Source organism: Salmo salar, chromosome 09 (genome assembly GCF_965601325.2).
Source record: "Salmo salar chromosome 09, fSalSal1, whole genome shotgun sequence".
NCBI lineage: Eukaryota > Metazoa > Chordata > Actinopteri > Salmoniformes > Salmonidae > Salmo > Salmo salar.
Window position 1 is genome coordinate 53,708,882 of NC_138299.1, and position 26,119 is coordinate 53,735,000.

At 41.8% G+C, this 26,119-nt stretch overlaps 1 protein-coding gene across 8 annotated transcripts in view; it reads right to left on the reverse strand.

Moving 5' to 3' along the window:
• Positions 1-26,119, reverse strand: part of loxl3b (lysyl oxidase-like 3b) — a 163,615-nt gene that overhangs the window by 131,066 nt on the left and 6,430 nt on the right. For all 8 annotated transcript variants that reach the window (XM_014211699.3, XM_014211697.3, XM_014211694.3 and 5 more), the window contains exons 2-4: positions 23,306-23,639; positions 21,966-22,129; positions 7,450-7,661 (exon numbers count right to left, since the gene is read on the reverse strand). In XM_014211699.3, the coding sequence (XP_014067174.1) occupies positions 7,450-7,661; positions 21,966-22,129; positions 23,306-23,630 (701 nt within the window). In that variant the 5' untranslated portion in view covers positions 23,631-23,639. The remainder of the gene's footprint in view (positions 1-7,449; positions 7,662-21,965; positions 22,130-23,305; positions 23,640-26,119) is intronic.

Genomic DNA, 26,119 nt, shown 5'->3' on the forward strand with positions numbered 1-26,119 from the left:
GAATGGAAGCAAGTCCCCGCAGCAATGTTACAACATCTACACTACATGTCTGTCTGACGTTTGCAAATGAACATCTGAATGATTCAGAGGACAACTGGGTGAAAGTGTTGTGGTCAGATGAGACAAAAATGGAGCTCTTTAGCATCAACTCAACTCGCCGTGTTTGGAGGAGGAGGAATGCTGCCTATGACCCCAAGAACACCATCCCCACCGTCAAACATGGAGGTGGAAACATTATGCTTTGGGGGTGTTTTTCTGCTAAGGGGACAGGACAACTTCACCGCATCAAAGGGACGATGGACGGGGCCATGTACCGTCAAATCTTGGGTGAGTACCTCCTTCCCTCAGCCAGGGCATTGAAAATGGGTCGTGGATGGGTATTCCAGCATGACAATGACCCAAAACACACGGCCAAGGCAACAAAGGAGTGGCTCAAGAAGAAGCACATTAAGGTCCTGGAGTGGCCTAGCCAGTCTCCAGACCTTAATCCCATAGAAAATCTGTGAGGGAGCTGAAGGTTCGAGTTGCCAAACGTCAGCCTTGAAACCTTAATGACTTGGAGAAGATCTGCAAAGAGGAGTGGGACAAAATCCCTCCTGAGATGTGTGCAAACCTGGTGGCCAACTACAAGAAACGTCTGACCTCTGTGATTGCCAACAAGGGTTTTGCCACCAAGTACTAAGTCATGTTTTGCAAAGGGGTCAAATACTTATTTCCCTCATTAAAATGCAAATCATTTTATAACATTTTTGACATGCGTTTTTCTGGATTTTTTTGTTGTTATTCTGTCTCTCACTGTTCAAATAAACCTACCATTAAAATTATAGACTGATCATTTCTTTGTCAGTGGGCAAACGTACAAAATCAGCAGGGGATCAAATACTTTTTCCCCCCCACTGTATGTACTGGCCCCTCAGTCTGTCTCCATCCAACATACCAGTAACCCAACTATGTACTGGCCCCCTAGTCTGTTACCAGGCAACATACCAGTAACCCAACGATGTACTGGTCCCCTAGTCTGTTACCAGGCAACATACCAGTAACCCAACTATCTACTAGCCCCTCAGTCTGTCTCCATCCAACATACCAGTAACCTAACTATGTACTGGCCCCTCAGTCTGTCTCCATCCAACATACCAGTAACCCAACTATGTACTGGACCCCCAGTCTGTTACCAGGCAACATACCAGTAACCCAACTATGTACTGGCCCCCCAGTCTGTTACCAGGCAACATACCAGTAACCCAACTATGTACTGGTCCCCCAGTCTGTTACCAGGCAACATACCAGTAACCCAACTATGTACTGGTCCCCCAGTCTGTTACCAGGCAACATACCAGTAACCCAACTATGTACTGGTCCCCCAGTCTGTTACCAGGCAACATACCAGTAACCCAACTATGTACTGGCCCCCCAGTCTGTCTCCATGTGTAAAATCTGAGATACCGGTATGAGGAAAAATCAACCAAAAAACGATGGAAATATCATATTACATTTTTTTAACGACTTTGGACTCGTTCCCCTAGATAGGCCAGCCAGTAAAATATAATAGATTTCTCAAATGTATTGTTATGAAACCACTGCAGAAGAAAGGGTCCTTTAGTTGGTTACACTATACACACACGGTACGTTCCAGAAACATTTGTTTAAAATTATAACTGCCCGTTATATTTGGAAAAGCCTGTACTTTTTTTACCCCCTGTCCTAAATACCTCTCCATGAAAACCCCCCCTCCAAAACAGGTCAGAGAATCTTCTACCAGACTGAATAGACCTGGAGGGTCAGTACAGACAGGAAGCAAACAGGAAGAAAACAGGAAACGAGACAAGCAGCCAGACAGAGGATAAGTCTCAAATGGCACCCTATTCTCCCTACAGGAAAGCCCTCTTCTCCCTACAGGAAAGCCCTATTCTCCCTACAGGAAAGCCCTATGGGAAAGAAAGTCCTCTGGTGTTCCTTTTGTCTAGGTGGGAAAGGGCAGTGTGGAGTGCGATTGAGGGCCCCCTTTCCTATGGGAAAGCCCTATTCTTACAACTGGAAAGTCTTATTCTACCTACGGGAAAGCCCTATTCTCCTTATGGGAAAGCCCTATTCTCCCTATGGGAAAGCCCTATTCTCCTTATGGGAAAGCCCTATTCTCCCTATGGGAAAGCTCAATTCTCCCTGAGGTACGAAGAGAAAAAGCAGATATTAACATACTCAGCTACTGGGCTACTGGACTACTGGGCTACCGGGCTACCGAGCTACCGAGCTAGTCGGCTACAGGGCTACTTGGCTATTGGGCTACTGGACTTCTCGGCTACTGGACTACTCGGCTACTGGACTACTGGACTAATGGCCTACTCGAACACTCAGGTCAAGGTCCTCATCATAAAAAACTGTTGCTGCTGTGGTACTCCAGGAGGGTTCAGACAGTACTCTACCTGTCTTGATGCTGATACTCCAGGAGGGTTCAGACAGTACTCTACCTGTCTTGATGCTGATACTCCAGGAGGGTTCAGACAGTACTCTACCTCTCTTGAGAAAAATGAATCAAGACACCTCACCAGGAAAAACTCAGGGCCCTATCAGAGTATCAGAGTTTTTCCTGTTCAGTTCAGGGCCCTGCTCATAAAGCCACCTGTCTGCTACAGTGGTGTCGGTGTGATGAAAACATTCAGCACACAGAATTGTCAAAAATCCTTACTTTCTGACGCATAATATCTCATTCCAACTGAACAGACCAATTTTTACAGCAGATTATATTCTAATGGAAATATAGTGTCGAGCTGTGAGGAAGGTAGAAGCTGTGTTCCCCCAACAACACATTCTTCAGAACAATGTGAATATTGAGAGGAGCCAAGACACTGACAGGAAAGATTAGCGTCACGTTACTGAGCCTGACCTAAATTAACCTGGGCCTGTATTCATAAAGCCACTCAGAGTAGGAGCGCTGACCTAGGATCAGGTACCCCATGTTCATGTAATATTACTCATTCTGATAAACTGATCCTAGATCAGCGCTCATATTCCGAAAAAAACTTTATGAATATGGGCCCTGACCTCCTTATAATAAACCAAGACGGTCAGTTCATCCTGAGTTACAGCAGACTGATAGCTACAGGATTACAGCAGACTGATAGCTACGGGATTACAGCAGACTGATAGCTACGGGATTACAGCAGACTGATAGCTACGGGATTACAGCAGACTGATAGCTACGGGATTACAGCAGACTGATAGCTACGGGATTACAGCAGACTGATAGCGACGGGATTACAGCAGACTGATAGCGACGGGATTACAGCAGACTGATAGCGACGGGATTACAGCAGACTGATAGCGACGGGATTACAGCAGACTGATAGCGACGGGATTACAGCAGACTGATAGCGACGGGATTACAGCAGACTGATAGCGACGGGATTACAGCAGACTGATAGCGACGGGATTACAGCAGACTGATAGCGACGGGATTACAGCAGACTGATAGTGACGGGATTACAGCAGACTGATAGCGACGGGATTACAGCAGACTGATAGCTACGGGATTACAGCAGACTGATAGCTACGGGATTACAGCAGACTGATAGCTACGGGATTACAGCAGACTGATAGCTACAGGATTACAGCAGACTGATAGCTACGGGATTACAGCAGACTGATAGCTACAGGATTACAGCAGACTGATAGCTACGGGATTACAGCATTCCCTAGCATGTTGATGCTTGTTGCTTGGCTCACTTGGCTAATCTCCAGTTGCAGTCAGTCAGTGTCTGCGTCCCAAAGGGTTCCCTCTGTGTTCTGGACTTGGGCCTAATCATCGACCCATTTCCCCTTCTTGAATCGCTGCATCACCCTTCAGTCAGTCAGAGAGAGCAGAGTCTCAGTCGTCATAGACCAATGAGAGATAAGACGCCATGTGCCTTCATACGGGATGACACGGGATGGGAGGAAGACCTTATTAATGGAGGACGGCCCAGAATGCCGATCTCTCTGTCTGCCCGTCGATCTGGAGGACAAGGGTTATATTGGGAAAAGAAACCGGAGGGCTCACAGCCCACCATTTAAGTCCATATATTCCGTAACACCGCAATATTCCGTAACACCGTCATGTTCCGTAACACCGTCATACTCCGTAACACCGTCATACTCCGTAACACCGTCATACTCCGTAATACCGTCATATTCCATAACACTGAGCTAAGCAGGGTTGGTCCTGGTTGGTCCCTTGATGGGAGACCAGATGCTGCTGGAAGTGGATTTGGAGGGCCTGTAGGAGGCACACTCTCCTCTGGTCTAAAATAATATCCCAATGCCTCAGGACAGTGATTGGGGACATCGTCCTGTGTAGAGTGCCGTCTTTCAGAAGATACGTTAAACAGGTGTCCTGACTAAATTCCCAATCTGGCCCTCATACCATCATGGTCACCTAATCATCCCCAGTTTATAATTGGCTCATTCATCCCCCCTCCTATCCCCTGTAACTATTCCCCAGGTCGTTGCTGCAAATGAGAATGTGTTCTCAATCAACTTACCTGGTAAAATAACGGTAAAATAAAAAATTAAAAAATAAACATTTGTATTAAGGTTTTAACTTTGCCTGAAGGTGTGAGATGGCTTTTGATGTATTAATATGTTGGGATTTAATTTTTGGCTACTAGAAAATGTAAGTTAATTGTATCTGCATTATTTTCTTAATATTTTTTGTAAACGCAATACGACAGTAAAAGTCAAACACAAGTGGTTGGTGGTACCTTCATTGGGGAGAATGGGCTCGTGTTAATGACTGGAGCGGAATAGGTGGACTGGTATCAAATATAAACACATGGTTTCCATGTGTTTGATGCCATTCCATTTTATACCATTCCAGCTATTATTATGAGCCGTTCTCCCCCATCAGCAACTTCCTGTGACTTCAAACTTTTATTTTCAACAACTCCTTCTTGACATTCCCTGAGTTTTTTTTGGCAAGAATCCAGAATCCCCCAATCAGTCATCAGAGTGACTAAGGAAATTTAAAAACAGGACAATGTTGAAAATAGTCACGACAACGTTCATATTGTATAAGTTGGTCAGATCCCCCCCTGTTCCATAACATTCTGTTATTCCGCTGTGGTGCATTAACGATTACACATTATTAACATTCCTCTTCTGTTGCCTACTATTAATATAATCAGCTGGTCTGATTTTATCTCAAAGTTCCAACACAGTAATATATTCCAGCATTTTAGCCATGGTGAATAAGTAGCCTGCAAGAGTCTAGTGGTCTAAGCCAATGCCTCTGAAACACATGTACGCTGTACCGCTGCCACCATCGGTTTGAAAAGCGAACCACTACTCTTTCAGAACTCTCTTGCATTTCACCTCTATTTCTCTCTATCCAATAAACACACAAAGACCTAAAATATATATCCAGTATAATAAAAGCCTTCTAGTCTAGACTCTAGAGAGTATTCAGCCAATCATCATTTACAAGGGACTGGGTTTCTCTTTGTAGTCAGTAATATTTTTCAAGCCCTGCCAACATCTGAGCCGGTGTCGTAGGATTCAAGCTTAGTCCTGTATTGACGCTTTGCCTGTTTGATGGTTCGTATGAGGGCATAGCGAGATTTCTTATAAGCATCCGGATTAGTGTCCCGCACCTTGAAAGCGGCAGCTCTACCCTTTAACTCGATGAGGATGTTCCCTGTAATCCATGGCTTCTGGTTTGGAAATGCACGTACAGTCACTGTGGGGACGACGTCGTCGATGTACTTATTGATGAAACTGGTGACTGAGGTGGTATACTCCTAAATGCCATTGGATGAATCCGGGAACATATTCCAGTCTGTGCTAGCAAAACAGTCCTGTAGCGTAGCATCCACGTCATCTAACCACTTTCGTATTGAGCGAGTCACTGGTACTTCCTGCTTTAGTTTTTGCTTGTAAGCAGGAATCAGGAGGATAGAATTCTGGTCAGATTTGCCAGATGGAGCCAGCTCTATATTATCCGTGTCGTCGTTCAGCCACGTCTCGGTGAAACATAAGATATTACAGTTTTGAATGTGCCGTTGGTAGGATAGTCTTAATCGTAGAACGTCCTGTTTGTTTTCCAATGATTGAACGTTGGCCAATAATACAGAGGGTAGTGGTGGTTTACCTACTCGTCGGCAAATTCTTACAAGGCACCCAGCCCTCCCCCCCCCCCCCCCCCCCCCCTTTTTCCTCCAACTTTTCTTCACGCTGATGACAGGATTTGGGACTTGTCTTGACAAAGCAGTATATCCTTCGCTTCGGACTCATTAAAGAAAAAATCTTTGTCCAGTTCGAGGTGAGTAATCGCTGTTCTGATGTCCAGAAGAGACGGTAGCAGCAACATTATGTACAAAATGAGTTATAAACAATATGAAAAAACAGAATATAGTGATCAGAATAGAGTAGCCATATGTAGGAAAACCAAAGTTCCAAAGGCTGGGCCTAATATAGTGTTTAAGAGGTCATACAATAAGTTTTGTAGTGATTCATATGTTGATGATGTAAAGAATATTTGTTGGGCCGTGGTGTGTAATGAGGAGCAAACTGACACATTTATGAAATTGCTTATCCCAGTTACTAATAAGCATGCACCCATTAAGAAAATGACTGTAGAAACTGTTAAATCTCTGCGGATTGATGAGGAATTTAAAACATTGTATGGTTGAGAGGGGATTAGGCAAAAGGAAAGGCAAATAAGTTTGGCTGAACAACCGATTGGCAAACGTACTGCAAATTGAGAAATCATGTGACTAAACTGAATTAAAAAAAGAAGAAACTACACTATGAAACAAAGATAAATAACTTAATGAATGATAGTAAAAAGATTTGCAGCACCTTCAATGAAATGTTGCGAAAAAAGTCCAAATCAGCTCCTTCATTCATTGAATCAGATGGCTCATTCATCCCAAAACCCACTGATATTACTTTAATGATTTTTTTCATTGGCAAGATCGACAAGCTTAGGCAATGACATGCCAAGAAACAAATGTTGACACTACACATCCAAGTATATCAGACCAAATTATGGAAGACAAGAATTGTAATTTTGATCTCCGTAAAGTGAGTGTGTAAGAGGTGAACATTTTGTTGTTGTCTATCAACAATGACAAGCCACCGGGGTCTGACAATCTGGATGGAAAATTACTGAGTATAATAGCGAACGCTATTGTCACTCCTATTTGCCATATATTCAATTTAAGCCTACTACGTAGATACTACATTTACATTTTAGTCATTTAGCAGACGCTCTTATCCAGAGCAACTTACAGTAGTGAATGCATACATTTCATAAAAAAATTTCTCCGTACTCCGTACTGGTCCCCCGTGGGAATCAAACCCACAACCCTGGCATTGCAAACACCATACTCTACCAACCATGCTCTACCAACTGAGCCACACGGGACCACTAGAATACATTCACTGGTATGAGTGAATCCCTCTACTCTGACTTACTTGTAGAAGTTCTTGTTGACCTTCCTCTCATGGGGGAACCCCAGCATACCACAGATGACCCGGGTGTTTTTAGGGGTCCATCCCACATCACAGATCTGGGCCCAGCCGTCCTTGTACTTAATCTCTACCACACCCTCGGTGACGGGCATCTTCTTGGTGGGCACCACCGAGCGCAGACGCACCTCCTCCACCCTGTCTTCATCCACCTGCACCTGTATGGGGGTCAAAGGTTAGAGGTTAGGTCTCAGACAGTGGAGGTTGCTGAGATGGCTCATAATAATGGCTGAAACGTAGCAAACGGAATAGCATCAAACATATGAATGAAAACCATGTCTTTGATGGTCATTCCCCTAATTCCGCTACAGCCGTTACCACGAGCCCATCCTCCTCAATTTAAGGTGCCACCAACCTCCTGTGGTCTCAGAGGTCATGGGTCAAGGTTATACAGGTCATGCAGACACATTTCCTCCACCTTGTTCCATTCCACCTGCACTATAATGAAGGGGGGTCAGGGGGTCATACAGATGCACCTCCTCCACCTTGCTCTCATCCACCTGCGCCTATAACGAGGGGGATCAGGGGTCCTAGTTCATACAGGGGTCATACAGAGTGCTGTGGCGTCACCTATGACCTGCTGTGACCCCTCAGAGCAATACAACTCTGCGAGGCCTCTGTGAACTTTGTGTTATCTGGCCTTGATCCACCATCCTGACTAGTTTGGTGACAGAAACACAACGTGATCTCTCCTGATCAGTACGGGTCTAGTGTTATGTAGTACGTTGACAGGATCTGTTTGTGCTGTCAAGTGGACCATCAGAGTTTCTCATGGTGTGAATGACATCACTGAAAAAAAACCTCTGAGAAAGTTTGAGACATACGGAACATTTCACACACACACACCTCTTCACCTCTTCACAGCATAGATTGAATGGCGTTTTCTTTTTCTATGGCCGGTCACAGAGTGCATGCCGTAACAGGTGAAAAACCTCCACTTATAATATGTGATGTATGTGCCAATTCACAGGATCCCATTTGTGCTCTATGCAAATGTATTTGTCAGTTGTATGCTTTAAAAATCGCACGTTTAGAGTTAATCTATACTGTGGGAAGCAAACATGATGTTCAGAAACCAAGGCTGCTGGGAGTCACATTGTGGTGGTTCGTGTCATATTGATTTGACAGATAAAATGATATCTTACATTAAGCTGTCACACAGAAACCTGAGCAGAGCAGGGGAGCTTGTCACGTTCTCTATCTTCAAATTCCCTGTCATATATGAGCCAAGGCGCAGCGTGCCGGTAATTCCACATCTTTATTTGAAGAAAACCGAACCAAAACAATAAACAGGTAAACAGCAAGAAACGTAACGCAACTGTGGAGTGTGTACACACACAGAAATAATAATAACCCACAAACACAGGTGGGGGGGAAAAGGCTGCTTAAGTATGGTTCCCAATCAGAGACAACGAATGACAGCTGTCTCTGATTGGAAACCATACTCGGCCAATAAAGAAAAACCAACATAGACATACAACACATAGAATGCCCACCCCATATCACACCCTGACCTAACCAAACAGAGAAAAACATCTCTCTCGGGTCAGGGCGGGACAGAGGTACAACTGACATATCACTAGACGGGAGTGTTAAAGATGTCAGAATAAATATTTGAAAACCTAGATGAAGTCGAAGAACCTAACGCAGTAAATATCATGGATATTGATGATCACGCATGAATCAACGAAAGCCCCGCAGAAGGATGGTGCTCAACAAGTAACAGTATCCCATCAAGCCCCACAGAATGACGGTGCTCAACAAGTAACAGTATCCCATCAAGCCCCACAGAAGTATGGTGCTCAAGAAGTAACAGTATCCCATCAAGCCCCGCAGAAGGATGTGCTCAACAAGTAACAGTATCCCATCAAGCCCCACGGAATGATGGTGCTCAACAAGTAACAGCACTCCATCAAGCCCCACAGAATGTTGGTGCTCAACAAGTAACAGTATCCCATCAAGCCCCACAGAATGATGGTGCTCAACAAGTAACAGTATCCCATCAAGCCCCACAGAATGATGGTGCTCAACAAGTAACAGTATCCCATCAAGCCCCACAGAAGTATGGTGCTCAACAAGTAACAGTATCCCATCAAGCCCCGCAGAATGATGGTGCTCAACAAGTAACAGTATCCCATCAAGCCCCGCAGAATGATGGTGCTCAACAAGTAACAGTATCCCATCAAGCCCCGCAGAAGGATGGTGCTCAACAAGTAAGAGCATTGCATCAAGCCCCACAGAATGATGGTGCTCAACAAGTAACAGTATCCCATCAAGCCCCACAGAATGATGGTGCTCAACAAGTAAAAGTATTGTGGACTATTATTCTAAATGCACAAATACGACGTTTAAAGTTTGGTTAAACACTAAAATGGATAATGAAGTAGGGGGCTGTCAATGTTTTGACCCCTAGTTGCACCACACTTTCCCAAACCATCTGTTTTATACTATAGTGCTGTGTGTTTTATACTGTAGTGCTGTGTGTTTTATACTGTAGTGCTGTGTGTTTTATTCTGTAGTGCTGTGTGTTTTATTCTGTAGTGCTGTGTGTTTTATACTGTAGCGTTATACTGTAGCGCTGTGTGTTTTATACTGTAGCGCTGTGTGTTTATACTGTAGTGCTGTGTGTTTTATACTGCAGTGCTATGTGTTTTATACTGCAGTGCTATGTGTTTTATACTGTAGTGCTGTGTGTTTTATACTGTAGTGCTGTGTGTTTTATACTGCAGTGCTGTGTGTTTTATACTGTAGCACTGTGTGTTTTATACTGCAGCGCTGTGTGTTTTATACTGTAGCGCTGTGTGTTTTATACTGTAGTGTTAAACTGTAGTGCTGTGTGTTTTATAATGTAGCGCTGTGTGTTTTATACTGTAGTGCTGTGTGTTTTATACTGTAGTGCTGTGTGTTTTATACTGTAGTGTTATACTGTAGTGCTGTGTGTTTTATACTGCAGTGCTGTGTGTTTTATACTGTAGTGTTGTGTGTTTTATACTGTAGTGCTGTGTGTTTTATACTGTAGTGCTGTGTGTTTTATACTGTAGTGTTATACTGTAGTGCTGTGTGTTTTATACTGTAGTGCTGTGTGTTTTATACTGTAGTGTTGTGTGTTTTATACTGCAGCGCTGTGTGTTTTATACTGTAGCGCTGTGTGTTTTATACTGTAGTGTTATACTGTAGTGATGTGTGTTTTATAATGTAGCGCTGTGTGTTTTATACTGTAGTGCTGTGTGTTTTATACTGTAGTGCTGTGAGGTTTATACTGTAGTGCTGTGTGTTTTATACTGTAGTGTTATACTGTAGTGCAGTGTGTTTTATACTGTAGTGTTGTGTGTTTTATACTGTAGTGTTGTGTGTTTTATACTGTAGCGCTGTGTGTTTTATACTGCAGTGCTGTGTGTTTTATACTGTAGTGCTGTGTGTTTTATACTGTAGTGCTGTGTGTTTTATACTGTAGTGCTGTGTGTTTTAAACTGTAGTGTTGTGTGTTTTATACTGTAGTGTTAAACTGTAGTGCTGTGTGTTTTATACTGTAGTGCTGTGTGTTTTATACTGTAGTGCTGTGTGTTTTAAACTGTAGTGCTGTGTGTTTTAAACTGTAGTGCTGTGTGTTTTATACTGTAGTGCTGTGTGTTTTATACTGTAGCGTTATACTGTAGCGCTGTGTGTTTTATACTGTAGCGCTGTGTGTTTATACTGTAGTGCTGTGTGTTTTATACTGTAGTGCTGTGTGTTTTATACTGCAGTGCTATGTGGTTTATACTGCAGTGCTATGTGTTTTATACTGTAGTGCTGTGTGTTTTATACTGCAGTGCTGTGTGTTTTATACTGTAGCACTGTGTGTTTTATACTGCAGCGCTGTGTGTTTTATACTGTAGCGCTGTGTGTTTTATACTGTAGTGTTAAACTGTAGTGCTGTGTGTTTTATACTGTAGTGCTGTGTGTTTTATACTGTAGTGCTGTGTGTTTTATACTGTAGTGTTATACTGTAGTACTGTGTGTTTTATACTGCAGTGCTGTGTGTTTTATACTGTAGTGTTGTGTGTTTTATACTGTAGTGCTGTGTGTTTTATACTGTAGTGCTGTGTGTTTTATACTGTAGTGTTATACTGTAGTGCTGTGTGTTTTATACTGTAGTGCTGTGTGTTTTATACTGTAGTGTTGTGTGTTTTATACTGCAGCGCTGTGTGTTTTATACTGTAGCGCTGTGTGTTTTAAACTGTAGTGTTATACTGTAGTGCTGTGTGTTTTATACTGTAGTGCTGTGAGGTTTATACTGTAGTGCTGTGTGTTTTATACTGTAGTGTTATACTGTAGTGCAGTGTGTTTTATACTGTAGTGTTGTGTGTTTTATACTGTAGTGTTGTGTGTTTTATACTGTAGCGCTGTGTGTTTTATACTGTAGCGCTGTGTGTTTTATACTGCAGCGCTGTGTTTTATACTGCAGCGCTGTGTGTTTTATACTGTAGCGCTGTGTGTTTTATACTGCAGCGCTGTGTGTTTTATACTGTAGCGCTGTGTGTTTTATACTGTAGTGTTAAACTGTAGTGCTGTGTGTTTTATACTGTAGCGCTGTGTGTTTTATACTGTAGTGTTAAACTGTAGTGCTGTGTGTTTTATAATGTAGCACTGTGTGTTTTATACTACAGTGCTGTGTGTTTTATACTGTAGTGCTGTGTGTTTATACTGTAGTGTTGTGTGTTTTAAACTGTAGTGCTGTGTGTTTTATACTGCAGTGCTATGTGTTTTATACTGCAGTGCTATGTGTTTTGTACTGTAGTGCTATGTGTTTTATACTGCAGTGCTGTGTGTTTTATACTGTAGCACTGTGTGTTTTATACTGCAGCGCTGTGTGTTTTATACTGTAGCGCTGTGTGTTTTATACTGTAGTGTTAAACTGTAGTGCTGTGTGTTTTATAATGTAGCGCTGTGTGTTTTATACTGTAGTGCTGTGTGTTTTATACTGTAGTGCTGTGTGTTTTATACTGTAGTGTTATACTGTAGTGCTGTGTGTTTTATACTGCAGTGCTGTGTGTTTTATACTGTAGTGTTGTGTGTTTTATACTGTAGTGCTGTGTGTTTTATGCTGTAGTGCTGTGTGTTTTATACTGTAGTGTTATACTGTAGTGCTGTGTGTTTTATACTGTAGTGCTGTGTGTTTTATACTGTAGTGTTGTGTGTTTTATACTGCAGCGCTGTGTGTTTTATACTGTAGCGCTGTGTGTTTTATACTGTAGTGTTATACTGTAGTGCTGTGTGTTTTATAATGTAGCGCTGTGTGTTTTATACTGTAGTGCTGTGTGTTTTATACTGTAGTGCTGTGAGGTTTATACTGTAGTGCTGTGTGTTTTATACTGTAGTGTTATACTGTAGTGCAGTGTGTTTTATACTGTAGTGTTGTGTGTTTTATACTGTAGTGTTGTGTGTTTTATACTGTAGCGCTGTGTGTTTTATACTGCAGTGCTGTGTGTTTTATACTGTAGTGCTGTGTGTTTTATACTGTAGTGCTGTGTGTTTTATACTGTAGTGCTGTGTGTTTTAAACTGTAGTGTTGTGTGTTTTATACTGTAGTGTTAAACTGTAGTGCTGTGTGTTTTATACTGTAGTGCTGTGTGTTTTATACTGTAGTGCTGTGTGTTTTATACTGTAGTGCTGTGTGTTTTAAACTGTAGTGCTGTGTGTTTAAAACTGTAGTGCTGTGTGTTTTATACTGTAGTGCTGTGTGTTTTATACTGTAGCGTTATACTGTAGCGCTGTGTGTTTTATACTGTAGCGCTGTGTGTTTATACTGTAGTGCTGTGTGTTTTATACTGTAGTGCTGTGTGTTTTATACTGCAGTGCTATGTGTTTTATACTGCAGTGCTATGTGTTTTATACTGTAGTGCTGTGTGTTTTATACTGCAGTGCTGTGTGTTTTATACTGCAGTGCTGTGTGTTTTATACTGTAGTGCTGTGTGTTTTATACTGCAGCGCTGTGTGTTTTATACTGTAGCGCTGTGTGTTTTATACTGTAGTGTTAAACTGTAGTGCTGTGTGTTTTATACTGTAGTGCTGTGTGTTTTATACTGTAGTGCTGTGTGTTTTATACTGTAGTGCTGTGTGTTTTATACTGTAGTGTTATACTGTAGTGCTGTGTGTTTTATACTGCAGTGCTGTGTGTTTTATACTGCAGTGTTGTGTGTTTTATACTGTAGTGCTGTGTGTTTTATACTGTAGTGCTGTGTGTTTTATACTGTAGTGTTATACTGTAGTGCTGTGTGTTTTATACTGTAGTGCTGTGTGTTTTATACTGTAGTGTTGTGTGTTTTATACTGCAGCGCTGTGTGTTTTATACTTTAGCGCTGTGTGTTTTATACTGTAGTGTTATACTGTAGTGCTGTGTGTTTTATAATGTAGCGCTGTGTGTTTTATACTGTAGTGCTGTGTGTTTTATACTGTAGTGCTGTGAGGTTTATACTGTAGTGCTGTGTGTTTTATACTGTAGTGTTATACTGTAGTGCAGTGTGTTTTATACTGTAGTGTTGTGTGTTTTATACTGTAGTGTTGTGTGTTTTATACTGTAGCGCTGTGTGTTTTATACTGTAGCGCTGTGTGTTTTATACTGCAGCGCTGTGTTTTATACTGCAGCGCTGTGTGTTTTATACTGTAGCGCTGTGTGTTTTATACTGCAGCGCTGTGTGTTTTATACTGTAGCGCTGTGTGTTTTATACTGTAGTGTTAAACTGTAGTGCTGTGTGTTTTATACTGCAGTGCTGTGTGTTTTATACTGTAGCGCTGTGTGTTTTATACTGTAGTGTTAAACTGTAGTGCTGTGTGTTTTATAATGTAGCGCTGTGTGTTTTATACTACAGTGCTGTGTGTTTTATACTGTAGTGCTGTGTGTTTATACTGTAGTGTTGTGTGTTTTAAACTGTAGTGCTGTGTGTTATACTGTAGTGCTGTGTGTTTTAAACTGTAGTGCTGTGTTTTTTATACTGTAGTGCTGTGTGTTTTATACTGCAGTGCTGTGTGTTTTATACTGCAGTGCTGTGTGTTTTATACTGCAGTGCTGTGTGTTTTATACTGCAGTGCTGTGTGTTTTATACTGTAGTGCTGTGTGTTTTATACTGTAGTGCTGTGTGTTTTATACTGTAGTGTTATACTGTAGTGCTGTGTGTTTTATACTGTAGTGTTAAACTGTAGTGCTGTGTGTTTTATACTGCAGCGCTGTGTGTTTTATACTGTAATACTGTGTGTTTTATACTGTAGTGTTAAACTGTAGTGCTGTGTGTTTTATAATGTAGCGCTGTGTGTTTTATACTGTAGCGCTGTGTGTTTATACTGTAGTGCTGTGTGTTTTATACTGCAGTGCTGTGTGTTTTATACTGCAGTGCTGTGTGTTTTATACTGTAGTGCTGTGTGTTTTATACTGTAGCGCTGTGTGTTTTATACTGTAGTGTTAAACTGTAGTGCTGTGTGTTTTATACTGCAGCGCTGTGTGTTTTATACTGTAGCGCTGTGTGTTTTATACTGTAGTGTTAAACTGTAGTGCTGTGTGTTTTATAATGTAGCGCTGTGTGTTTTATACTGCAGTGCTGTGTGTTTTATACTGTAGTGCTGTGTGTTTATACTGTAGTGTTGTGTGTTTTAAACTTTAGTGCTGTGTGTTTATACTGTAGTGCTGTGTGTTTTAAACTGTAGTGCTGTGTTTTTTATACTGTAGTGCTGTGTGTTTTATACTGCAGTGCTGTGTGTTTTATACTGCAGTGCTGTGTGTTTTATACTGCAGTGCTGTGTGTTTTATACTGTAGTGCTGTGTGTTTTATACTGTAGTGCTGTGTGTTTTATACTGTAGTGTTATACTGTAGTGCTGTGTGTTTTATACTGTAGTGTTAAACTGTAGTGCTGTGTGTTTTATACTGCAGCGCTGTGTGTTTTATACTGTAGCACTGTGTGTTTTATACTGTAGTGTTAAACTGTAGTGCTGTGTGTTTTATAATGTAGCGCTGTGTGTTTTATACTGTAGCGCTGTGTGTTTATACTGTAGTGCTGTGTGTTTTATACTGCAGTGCTGTGTGTTTTATACTGCAGTGCTGTGTGTTTTATACTGCAGTGCTGTGTGTTTTATACTGCAGTGCTGTGTGTTTTATACTGTAGCGCTGTGTGTTTTATACTGTAGCGCTGTGTGTTTTATACTGCAGTGCTGTGTGATTTGAAACTGTAGTGTTAAACTGTGTGCTGTAAAAAAAAGTTAATCAATAGTTAGACCACTGATGATAACTCGTTGTTATTAAAGGCAGCAATAGTAACTGGTTGACTAAAGGCAGTAATAGTAACTGGTTGACTAAAGGCAGTAATAGTAACTGGTTGACTAAAGGCAGTAATAGTAACTGCTCGTGATTAAAGGCAGTAATAGTAACTGGTCGTGACTAAAGGCAGTATTAGTAACTGGTTGACTAACGGCAGTATTAGTAACTGGTTGAATAAAGGCAGTAATAGTAACTGGTTGACTAAAGGCAGTAATAGTAACTGGTTGTTACTAAAGGCAGTAATAGTAACTGGTTGTTACTAAAGGCAGTAATAGTAACTGGTTGATATTAAAGGCAGTAATAGTAACTGGTTGTTATTAAAGGCAGTAATAGTAACTGGTTGTTATTAAAGGCAGTAATAGTAACTGGTTGTTATTAAAGGCAGTAATAGTAACTGGTTGACTAAAGGCAGTAATAGTAACTGGTTGACTAAAGGCAGTAATAGTAACTGGTTGACTAAAGTCAGTAATAGTGACTGGTTGACTAAAGGCAGTAATAGTAACTGGTTGTTATTAAAGGCAGTAATAGTAACTGGTTGTTATTAAAGGCAGTAATAGTAACTGGTTGTTATTAAAGGCAGTAATAGTAACTGGTTGACTAAAGGCAGTAATAGTAACTGGTTGACTAAAGGCAGTAATAGTAACTGGTTGACTAAAGGCAGTAATAGCAACTGGTTGACTAAAGGCAGTAATAGTAACTGGTTGACTAAAGGTGGTAATAGTAACTGGTTGACTAAAGGCGGTAATAGTAACTGGTTGTTATTAAAGGCAGTAATAGTAATTGGTGGTTATTAAAGGCAGTAATAGTAACTGGTTGACTAAAAGCAGTAATAGTAACTGGTTGATTAAAGGCAGTAATAGTAACTGGTTGACTAAAGGCAGTGATAGTAACTGGTTGACTAAAGGCAGTGATAGTAACTGGTTGTTATTAAAGGCAGTAATAGTAACTGGTTGACTAAAGGCAGTAATAGTAACTGGTTGACTAAAGGCAGTAATAGAAACTGGTTGTTATTAAAGGCAGTAATAATAACTGGTTGACAAAAGGCAGTAATAGTAACTGGTTGACTAAAGGCAGTAATAGTAACTGGTTGTTATTAAAGGCAGTAATAGTAACTAGTTGTTATTAAAGGCAGTAATAGTAACTGGTTGTTATTAAAGGCAGTAATAGTAACTGGTTGACTAAAGGCAGTAATAGTAACTGGTTGACTAAAGGCAGTAATAGTAACTGCTCGTGATTAAAGGCAGTAATAGTAACTGGTCGTGACTAAAGGAAGTATTAGTAACTGGTTGACTAACGGCAGTATTAGTAACTGGTTGACTAAAGGCAGTAATAGTAACTGGTTGATTAAAGGCAGTAATAGTAACTGGTTGACTAAAGGCAGTGATAGTAACTGGTTGACTAAAGGCAGTGATAGTAACTGGTTGTTATTAAAGGCAGTAATAGTAACTGGTTGACTAAAGGCAGTAATAGTAACTGGTTGACTAAAGGCAGTAATAGAAACTGGTTGTTATTAAAGGCAGTAATAATAACTGGTTGACAAAAGGCAGTAATAGTAACTGGTTGACTAAAGGCAGTAATAGTAACTGGTTGTTATTAAAGGCAGTAATAGTAACTGGTTGTTATTAAAGGCAGTAATAGTAACTGGTTGTTATTAAAGGCAGTAATAGTAACTGGTTGACTAAAGGCAGTAATAGTAACTGGTTGACTAAAGGCAGTAATAGTAACTGCTCGTGATTAAAGGCAGTAATAGTAACTGGTCGTGACTAAAGGCAGTATTAGTAACTGGTTGACTAACGGCAGTATTAGTAACTGGTTGACTAAAGGCAGTAATTGTAACTGGTTGACTAAAGGCAGTAATAGTAACTGGTTGACTAAAGGCAGTAATAATAACTGGTTGTTATTAAAGGCAGTAATAGTAACTGGTTGTTATTAAAGGCAGTAATAGTAACAGGTTGTTATTAAAGGCAGTAATAGTAACTGGTTGACTAAAGGCAGTAATAGTAACTGGTTGTTATTAAAGGCAGTAATAGTAACTGGTTGACTAAAGGCAGTATTAGTAACTGGTTGACTAAAGGCAGTGATAGTAACAGGTTGTTATTAAAGGCAGTAATAGTAACTGGTTGACTAAAGGCAGTAATAGTAACTGGTTGTTATTAAAGGCAGTAATAGTAACTGGTTGACTAAAAGAGGTAATAGTAACTGGTTGACTAAAGGCAGTGATAGTAACTGGTTGACTAAAGGCAGTAATAGTAACTAGTTGACTAAAGGCAGTGATAGTAACTGGTTGACTAAAGGCAGTAATAGTAACTGGTTGTTATTAAAGGCAGTAATAGTAACTGGTTGACTAAAGGCAGTAATAGTAACTGGTTGTTATTAAAGGCAGTAATAGTAACTGGTTGACTAAAGGCAGTAATAGTAACTGGTTGACTAAAGGCAGTAATAGTAACTGGTTGACTAAAGGCAGTAATAGTAACTGGTTGACTAAAGGCAGTAATAGTAACTGGTTTTCTAAAGGCAGTAATAGTAACTGGTTGACTAAAGGCAGTAATAGAAACTGGTTGTTATTAAAGGCAGTAATAGTAACTGGTTGACTAAAGGCAGTAATAGTAACTGGTTGACTAAAGGCAGTAATAGTAACTGGTTGACTAAAGGCAGTAATAGTAACTGGTTGACGAAAGGCAGTAATAGTAACTGGTTGACGAAAGGCAGTAATAGTAACTGGTTGACTAAATACAGTAATAGTAACTGGTTGACTAAAGGCAGTAATAGTAACTGGTTGACTAAAGGCAGTAATAGTAACTGGTTGACTAAAGGCAGTAATAGTAACTGGTTGACTAAAGGCAGTAATAGTAACTGCTTGTTATTAAAGGCAGTAATAGTAACTGGTTGACTAAAGGCAGTAATAGTAACTGGTTGACTAAAGGCAATAATAGTAACTGGTTGACTAAAGGCAATAATAGTAACTGGTTAATTAAAGGCAGTAATAGTAACTGGTTTTAACTGTTGTTTCTTGATTCCCAGGCTGCATTGCATTGCATTGACTCAGATCAGAGTGAGTGGGTGGAAGAGGAGTTGGCTGAACTCCTGGTTTGTTGTCTGTTCGCCAGACTGGACACAGGAGGAGTCAGGCCACAGGAACACAGAGAGGAGGGGGAGGAGGGGCAGGGTAGGGGGAGGAGGGGGAGGAGCAGGGGGAGGAGCGGGAGGGTAGGGGGAGGAGGGGGAGGAGCAGGGGGAGGAGCAGGGAGAGGAGCAGGATGGTAGGGGGAGGAGGGGGAGGAGCAGGGGGAGGAGCAGGCGGAGGAGGGGGAGGAGCAGGAGGGGTAGGGGGAGGAGCAGGAGGGGTAGGGGGAGGAGGGGGAGGAGGGTAGGGGGAGGAGCAGGAGGGGTAGGGGGAGGAGAGGGAGGAGCAGGAGGGGTAGGGGGAGGAGGGGGAGGAGCAGGTGAAGCAAGAAAAGAAGGAGGATAGCCTAACTCTTATGAAAGCTCTTCTTTAGAGTTTTAACTGTCCAATAAGGAGTTTGAAAGACATACCATATTTCCTTCCTGATCTAACCATCCAATCAGAAGGCTGAACAGAGTCCTGGAGGCCCCCAGTTTAAGGTTGTGTCACAAATGTCTCCTTTCTATCAAAAAGTCTAAAGTTGTAAACTATAAAGAGAGACAGAGACAGAGAGAGAGAGAGAGAGAGAGAGAGAGAGGGGGGGGGAGTCAGAGACAGACAGACAGACAGACAGACAGACAGACAGACAGACAGACAGACAGACAGACAGACAGACAGACAGACAGACAGACAGACAGACAGACAGACAGACAGACAGACAGACAGACAGACAGACAGACAGACAGACAGACAGACAGACAGACAGACAGACAGACAGACAGACAGAGAGAGAGAGAGAGAGGAGTCAGAGAGGGAGAGAGAGAGAAAGAGACAGACAGACAGACAGACAGACAGACAGACAGACAGACAGACAGACAGACAGACAGACAGACAGACAGACAGACAGACAGACAGACAGACAGACAGACAGACAGAGACAGACAGAGATGGAAAAAGACTGGCTGTCTGGCACCTATGTGCTTTTCAACACTACAGCTGTGCTTCCTCAGTTTGGACAGTCATCACCAGTGGTTAACTTATGACATGGCCGTGTTATGACGTAGGGAATGATCTATGAGAGTGTCAGTGTAAACTCTAGCATAGGGCTCTATAGTGCATCACCAAAGGACCACACAGCTCGATCATCCCACCAGGAAATCAGCAGCATGTCATTTTCACTTGCAGTCCTAGTCCCTGTAATGTTCAGTTCAGTAACCTATGCAGAGAGCAAAAACCCAGACAGATATCATCAGCAGACTGGTTACAGAGCAGCAGTACATATATCTGTATCCCAAACGGCATTCTATTCCCTATATAGTGCACTACTGTTGACCAGAGCCCTATTCCCTATGTAGAACACTACTGTTGACCAGAGTCCTATGAGTAAAGCCAATTCTAATTCAACATGTTCTTCATTCGAAAAGCATAGAATAGAATTAGAAATTGGGTCTCCAGTGAACTTCCTGAATTGACTGGGATTGACCCCCAACCCTGCTACTGCGTATGACAATTGTCATGACGTTGCCCTCTTTGGGTACAGCGAGCACTATTCCCCCCTCCCTCTGCACCATCCCTCTCTCTCTCTCTCTCTGTCTGTCACTCCTACACCCCAGGCTGCTGCGACCACAGGTCATAAATTCCTGGAGGAGAATCCTGCCTCATGGCCAGACAGTATAGAGAGAGAGTGAGTTTCATAAGAGAGAACAAAGGAATTTCCTTCCACAGTCTAGAACGTGAGGACGGAACAATGTTCACGTTCTGGAAAAATGTATGAAAAGGTCGTTGAAGTATCTAGCTACGAACTGGTCAGTTTGGTACAATTTTGTGAAGCTCATGAGAGACAATACAGCCACATTACCATAACCCTTTTTATACAGGAGTCTCAAGTGTGAGTCTTGCATCTGATTGTTGTACAAAATTAATGAGTAAAGATGAAACTGTTTGTGAAATGATGTGATGCTATGTAATGATGTTAATGTGAGAGAATTGTATTTCTGTTTAAAGTTTCACTAAGTCATTGGCACACCCCCAGGGGCACAGACAGGACCTGGCGTCATGAGACAGCCCTTTTCTATGTTCCGAATAAAACCCCCACCTGGGTTTTCTATCACCAGACCGAGCTGACCTCAATTACGAGAGGGCTAAGACGAGACCAGTACCTCTATCACAGAGGGAAATAAGGTTTAAGTAGATTGCTTAATCTTTTAACCATCCCACGTGGTTAAACTCTGAGACTATCGATACCGACAGAATAAGAACATGTCTTTGATATTAATTATTAGTCTGCAGCTAGGAATTCGGTATCATTGAACGCGAAGACCGACGAAACACCTATTCTATAACGACATGAATGAATGTCACTCTGAACTATCCTTTCTAACCACCACACACAGAGAGAGAAAGAGAGAGAGAGAGAGAGAGAGAGGACAAACTCTCCAACAGAAACAAACTTTTCAACAGAGATCCCGACGACACACTGAGCGTAAATATATATATATATATATTGATTGCAATTATTCCCGAATGAGTGAGCATTCATGTGCAAAGGATTAGCATTTCAATTGTTATAATATTCAACTCTGTAGTGTCTCCTCAGCTGACCCCCCACTCCCCTTTTGGCTAACAAGCCGCCATGACGGTTTAGCCCACTAGGGCACATTCTCCTATCATTTTCTTGTAACCATATCTACTGTTTGTTATGTATTTCTGTGAATTACTTAGTAAATAAATGATTTTAAGACAATTGGTGTATGGATGATTCATAGTGAAGACTGGGTTCGTGCAGATAACCAACAATTTACGACGTTTGGAATGAGACTGATGTGAGGTAAAGAATAATTCATTAATTAGAAGACTAATTGATCAGATATTAAAATATCTGAAAGTTATTAGGAAAATTATAACTTTGTAATCTGAATATTTTCCTTGGTGCCCCGACTTCCTAGTTAATTACAGTTACATGATTAAGTAGTTTAATCACGTAATAATAATTACAGAGAATTTTTTATAAAGATTAATCTTCAGTTTAATGATGCCAAAGACACGACACAATGTAACCCATTGTAATGCCTTACATCGATGACGTTGGAGTCGACAAACCCAGGAAGCCTCTCGTCCTTGCAGATGACTCCAGCGTCCTCATCGTGTGTGCAGTCACTGTTGCCCCAGCCTCGAGACTTACACAGCTCAATACTCTTCTCTCCTCCGTTACACTGAACATTATCCAGCCAGATCTTCCCTGCATAGAGAATAGACAATCAGTCACCGTCGGTCAACTATAACATAGCATAGTGTCACGGGTGTCGTAGGGTTTAGACCAAGACGCAGCGGGAAAATCTATACTCATCTTCTTTTATTAAAGGACAAAGAAGGAAAACCAAAATAAACACGTATACAAAAAAAACACGATGACAACGAACAGGCCGGTAAGGCACCAAGCTATACACAGCAACAATCTCCCACAAAATCCCATGACAAAACACATACCTATTTATAGAACCTTCAATCAGAGGCAACGATAGACAGCTGCCTCCAACTGAAGGACCCAACACCAATTAACTAAACATAGAAATACAAACGACTAGACTGAACATAGAACTAAACTAACATAGAACAATAACCAAAACCCTGGACTAATAAATCAAATACCCCTCTACATAAACAACCACCCCGAACCATATAAACCAAATACCCCCCTGCCATGTCCTGACCAAACTATAAGAACAAATAACCCCTTATACTGGTCAGGATGTGACACATAGAGAATAACGTATCGTTGTGTGTTTATTGTTAACCAATGAATCCGGTATCGTTTGAGTTCTGTACTGATGAATGGTTTCCTAATAGCCGCTCCATGCCTTTTAGCGAGCTATATAACAGTTCTATTATTGACCTTGGCCCTTTGCTATAACCTGGCGTCATGTGTCCATCCTTCATGCTTATAACTGCTCTATGACAGTTGTTATAGCTCACCTTGGCCTTTGCTATAACCTGGCGTCATGTGTCCATCCTTCATGCTTATGAATGGTCTTGTAAAATGTGGAATAACTGCTCTATGACAGTTGTTATAGCTCACCTTGGCCTTTACTATAACCTGGCGTCATGTGTCCATCCTTCATGTTTATGAATGGTCTTGTAAAATGTGGAATAACTGCTCTATGACAGTTGTTATAGCTCACCTTGGCCCTTGCTATAACCTGGCGTCATGTGTCCATCCTTCATGCTTATAACTGCCCTATGACAGTTGTTATAGCTCACCTTGGCCCTGGCCGTACTTGGCGCTGTGTGTCCAACCTTCATGCTTATGACTGCTCTATGACAGTTGTTATAGCTCACCTTGGCCCTTGCTATAACCTGGCGTCATATGTCCATCCTTCATGCTTATAACTGCTCTATGACAGTTGTTATAGCTCACCTAGTCCCTTGCCGTACTTGGCGCTGTGTGTCCAACCCGTAGCGGAGACGAATCCCAGCTGGCGACAGAGGACGTTGGCGTTGGACAGAGAGAAGTCGTCGTCACAGATGGTCCCCCACTCTCCCTTGTAGAAGACTTCGATGCGCCCCTCGTTGTGCTTCCGGGGGTACCCCACCAGACGAAACTGCAGCCGGTCGTTCTGGGGTTTGGGGGAGGTGGTGCCCTGGGTAGGGGGCGTTGTCTGGGCCATGATCCAAGCAGGAAGCCACACTCCTAACAGGAAGCTGATGATGGGAAATCGCTGCCACCATCTTGAGGTCTTCATCTCTCAAACCTGTAGGGACAGAGACAAGAGAGGTGAGCTTGAGGATCAGAGGTCAGGTGGTGAGGGGGGGTGAGAGCAATGTTTGACATTGCAGCCAGCATTGCAGGTCAGTCGCAACTGACTGATCTACAAATCACCTTGTATCATATATAACTACTCATGATTATTTGTAGATCAGTCAGTCACCATTTACCAACAATGCATCATGGATTTGATGCTCTGGAACACAGCCAATGTCAGGAAGTTTAAACTGGTGAGTGCCTAACGTGAAAGGGTTGTAGACAAACACATAACTAACTGCTCTCAACTCAAAAGATCCTAGTCAAAAAACAAAATGCCCCAAATAAACCCTCAAACTTTACAGATTGTAATGCAAAAGATCACCAGGCAACAATGAAGACCTGAACTCGGAGAGATAATTTTTTTATAAGAACTTTTCTCAGTGCTTAGGCCAAGCAGAACCAGAGAGGTAATATTCATGGTTGACTTCCTGTAAGAAGCTTGACGGACGGTCAGAGAGCAAAGATTCGCTCCAACACTGTGATTCAAACCAGCTGCTGAAATTAAAGGAGACACATTTACAATTACAGCAGCAAGCAACCCTCGACGGAAAACCAATCAAGCTTTACTATAACATAAACAAAACGTTGATTATGGTGTATGTGCATATAGATTTGATTAGGATGACTGACTGATTGAAAACAGTTGGTGTGGTGTGACAATGTGATCTTTGCCAAAAGTACATTAAACAGCAAACTATGAGTAGTAGTTCTTATTGAGTCTGGTGTTTCAACTGGGGTGTATTCAGGTCACACACTGTAGCAAAAATGTTTTGCAATGGTAAACGTTTTGCAGTTAAAAACAAACGTTTTTATTCGACAAATTCAGGTTGGTCCCTCCCAGTTTCATTCGTGTTTGCATCTGTCTGCTTCTGTTTGGTTCTGTTTGGTTCCTAGTGAGATAAACCCTTGGACTTGTGTTTGGTTCCTAGTGAGATAAACCCTTGGACTTGTGTTTGGTTCCTAGTGGAATAAACCCCTGGACTTGTGTTTGGTTCCTAGTGAGATAAACCCTTGGACTTGTGTTTGGTTCCTAGTGAGATAAACCCTTGGACTTGTGTTTGGTTCCTAGTGAGATAAACCCTTGGACTTGTGTTTGGTTCCTAGTGAGATAAACCCTTGGACTTGTGTTTGGTTCCTAGTGAGATAAACACTTGGACTTGTGTTTGGTTCCTAGTGAGATAAACCCTTGGACTTGTGTTTGGTTCCTCGTGGAATAAACCCCTGGACTTGTGTTTGGTTCCTAGTGAGATAAACCCTTGGACTTGTGTTTGGTTCCTAGTGGAATAAACCCTTGGACTTGTGTTTGGTTCCTAGTGAGATAAACCCCTGGACTTGTGTTTGCTTCCAAGTGAGATAAACCCCTGGACTTGTGTTTGGTTCCTAGTGGAATAAACCCCTGGACTTGTGTTTGGTTCCTAGTGAGATAAACCCTTGGACTTGAGTTTGGTTCCTAGTGAATAAACAACAAGAGCACAATAATATGAAAATCTCGATGCAAGATTTTAGTTCTGGGTTTCTGAGATCATAATACTAGGAATACGGTACATTCCCTTGTGTGTATTCGGTTTTGTGGTGTAATGTGTTAAATATTACCTGTTAGATACTGCCGCATTGTCAGATCTAGATGCACCAGGATTTCACTACACTCACAATAACATCTGCTAACCACGTGTATGTGACCAATAAACATTTGATTTGATTTGATTGGGCATAGTGTTACATATGTAATCTATAGCCAAAACATGCCAGGCCAGACAGTCACCTTCATTCATCTATCATCTATAGCCAAAACATGCCAGGCCAGCCAGTCACCTGCATTCATCTATCATCTATAGCCAAAACATGCCAGGCCAGCCAGTCACCTGCATTCATCTATCATCTATAGCCAAAACATGCCAGGCCAGCCAGTCACCTGCATTCATCTATCATCTGTAGCCAAAACACGCCAGGCTAGGCAGTAACCTGCATTCATCTATCATCTATAGCCAAAACACGCCAGGCCAGCCAGTCACCTTCATTCATCTATCATCTATAGCCAAAACACGCCAGGCCAGACAGTCACCTTCATTCATCTATCATCTATAGCCAAAACATGCCAGGCCAGACAGTCACCTGCATTCATCTATCATCTATAGCCAAAACATGCCAGGCCAGCCAGTCACCTGCATTCATCTATCATCTATAGCCAAAACATGCCAGGCCAGCCAGTCACCTGCATTCATCTATCATCTGTAGCCAAAACACGCCAGGCTAGGCAGTAACCTGCATTCATCTATCATCTATAGCCAAAAACATGCCAGGCCAGCCAGTCACCTTCATTCATCTATCATCTATAGCCAAAACACGCCAGGCCAGACAGTCACCTTCATTCATCTATCATCTATAGCCAAAACACGCCAAGCCAGCCAGTCACCTTCATTCATCTAT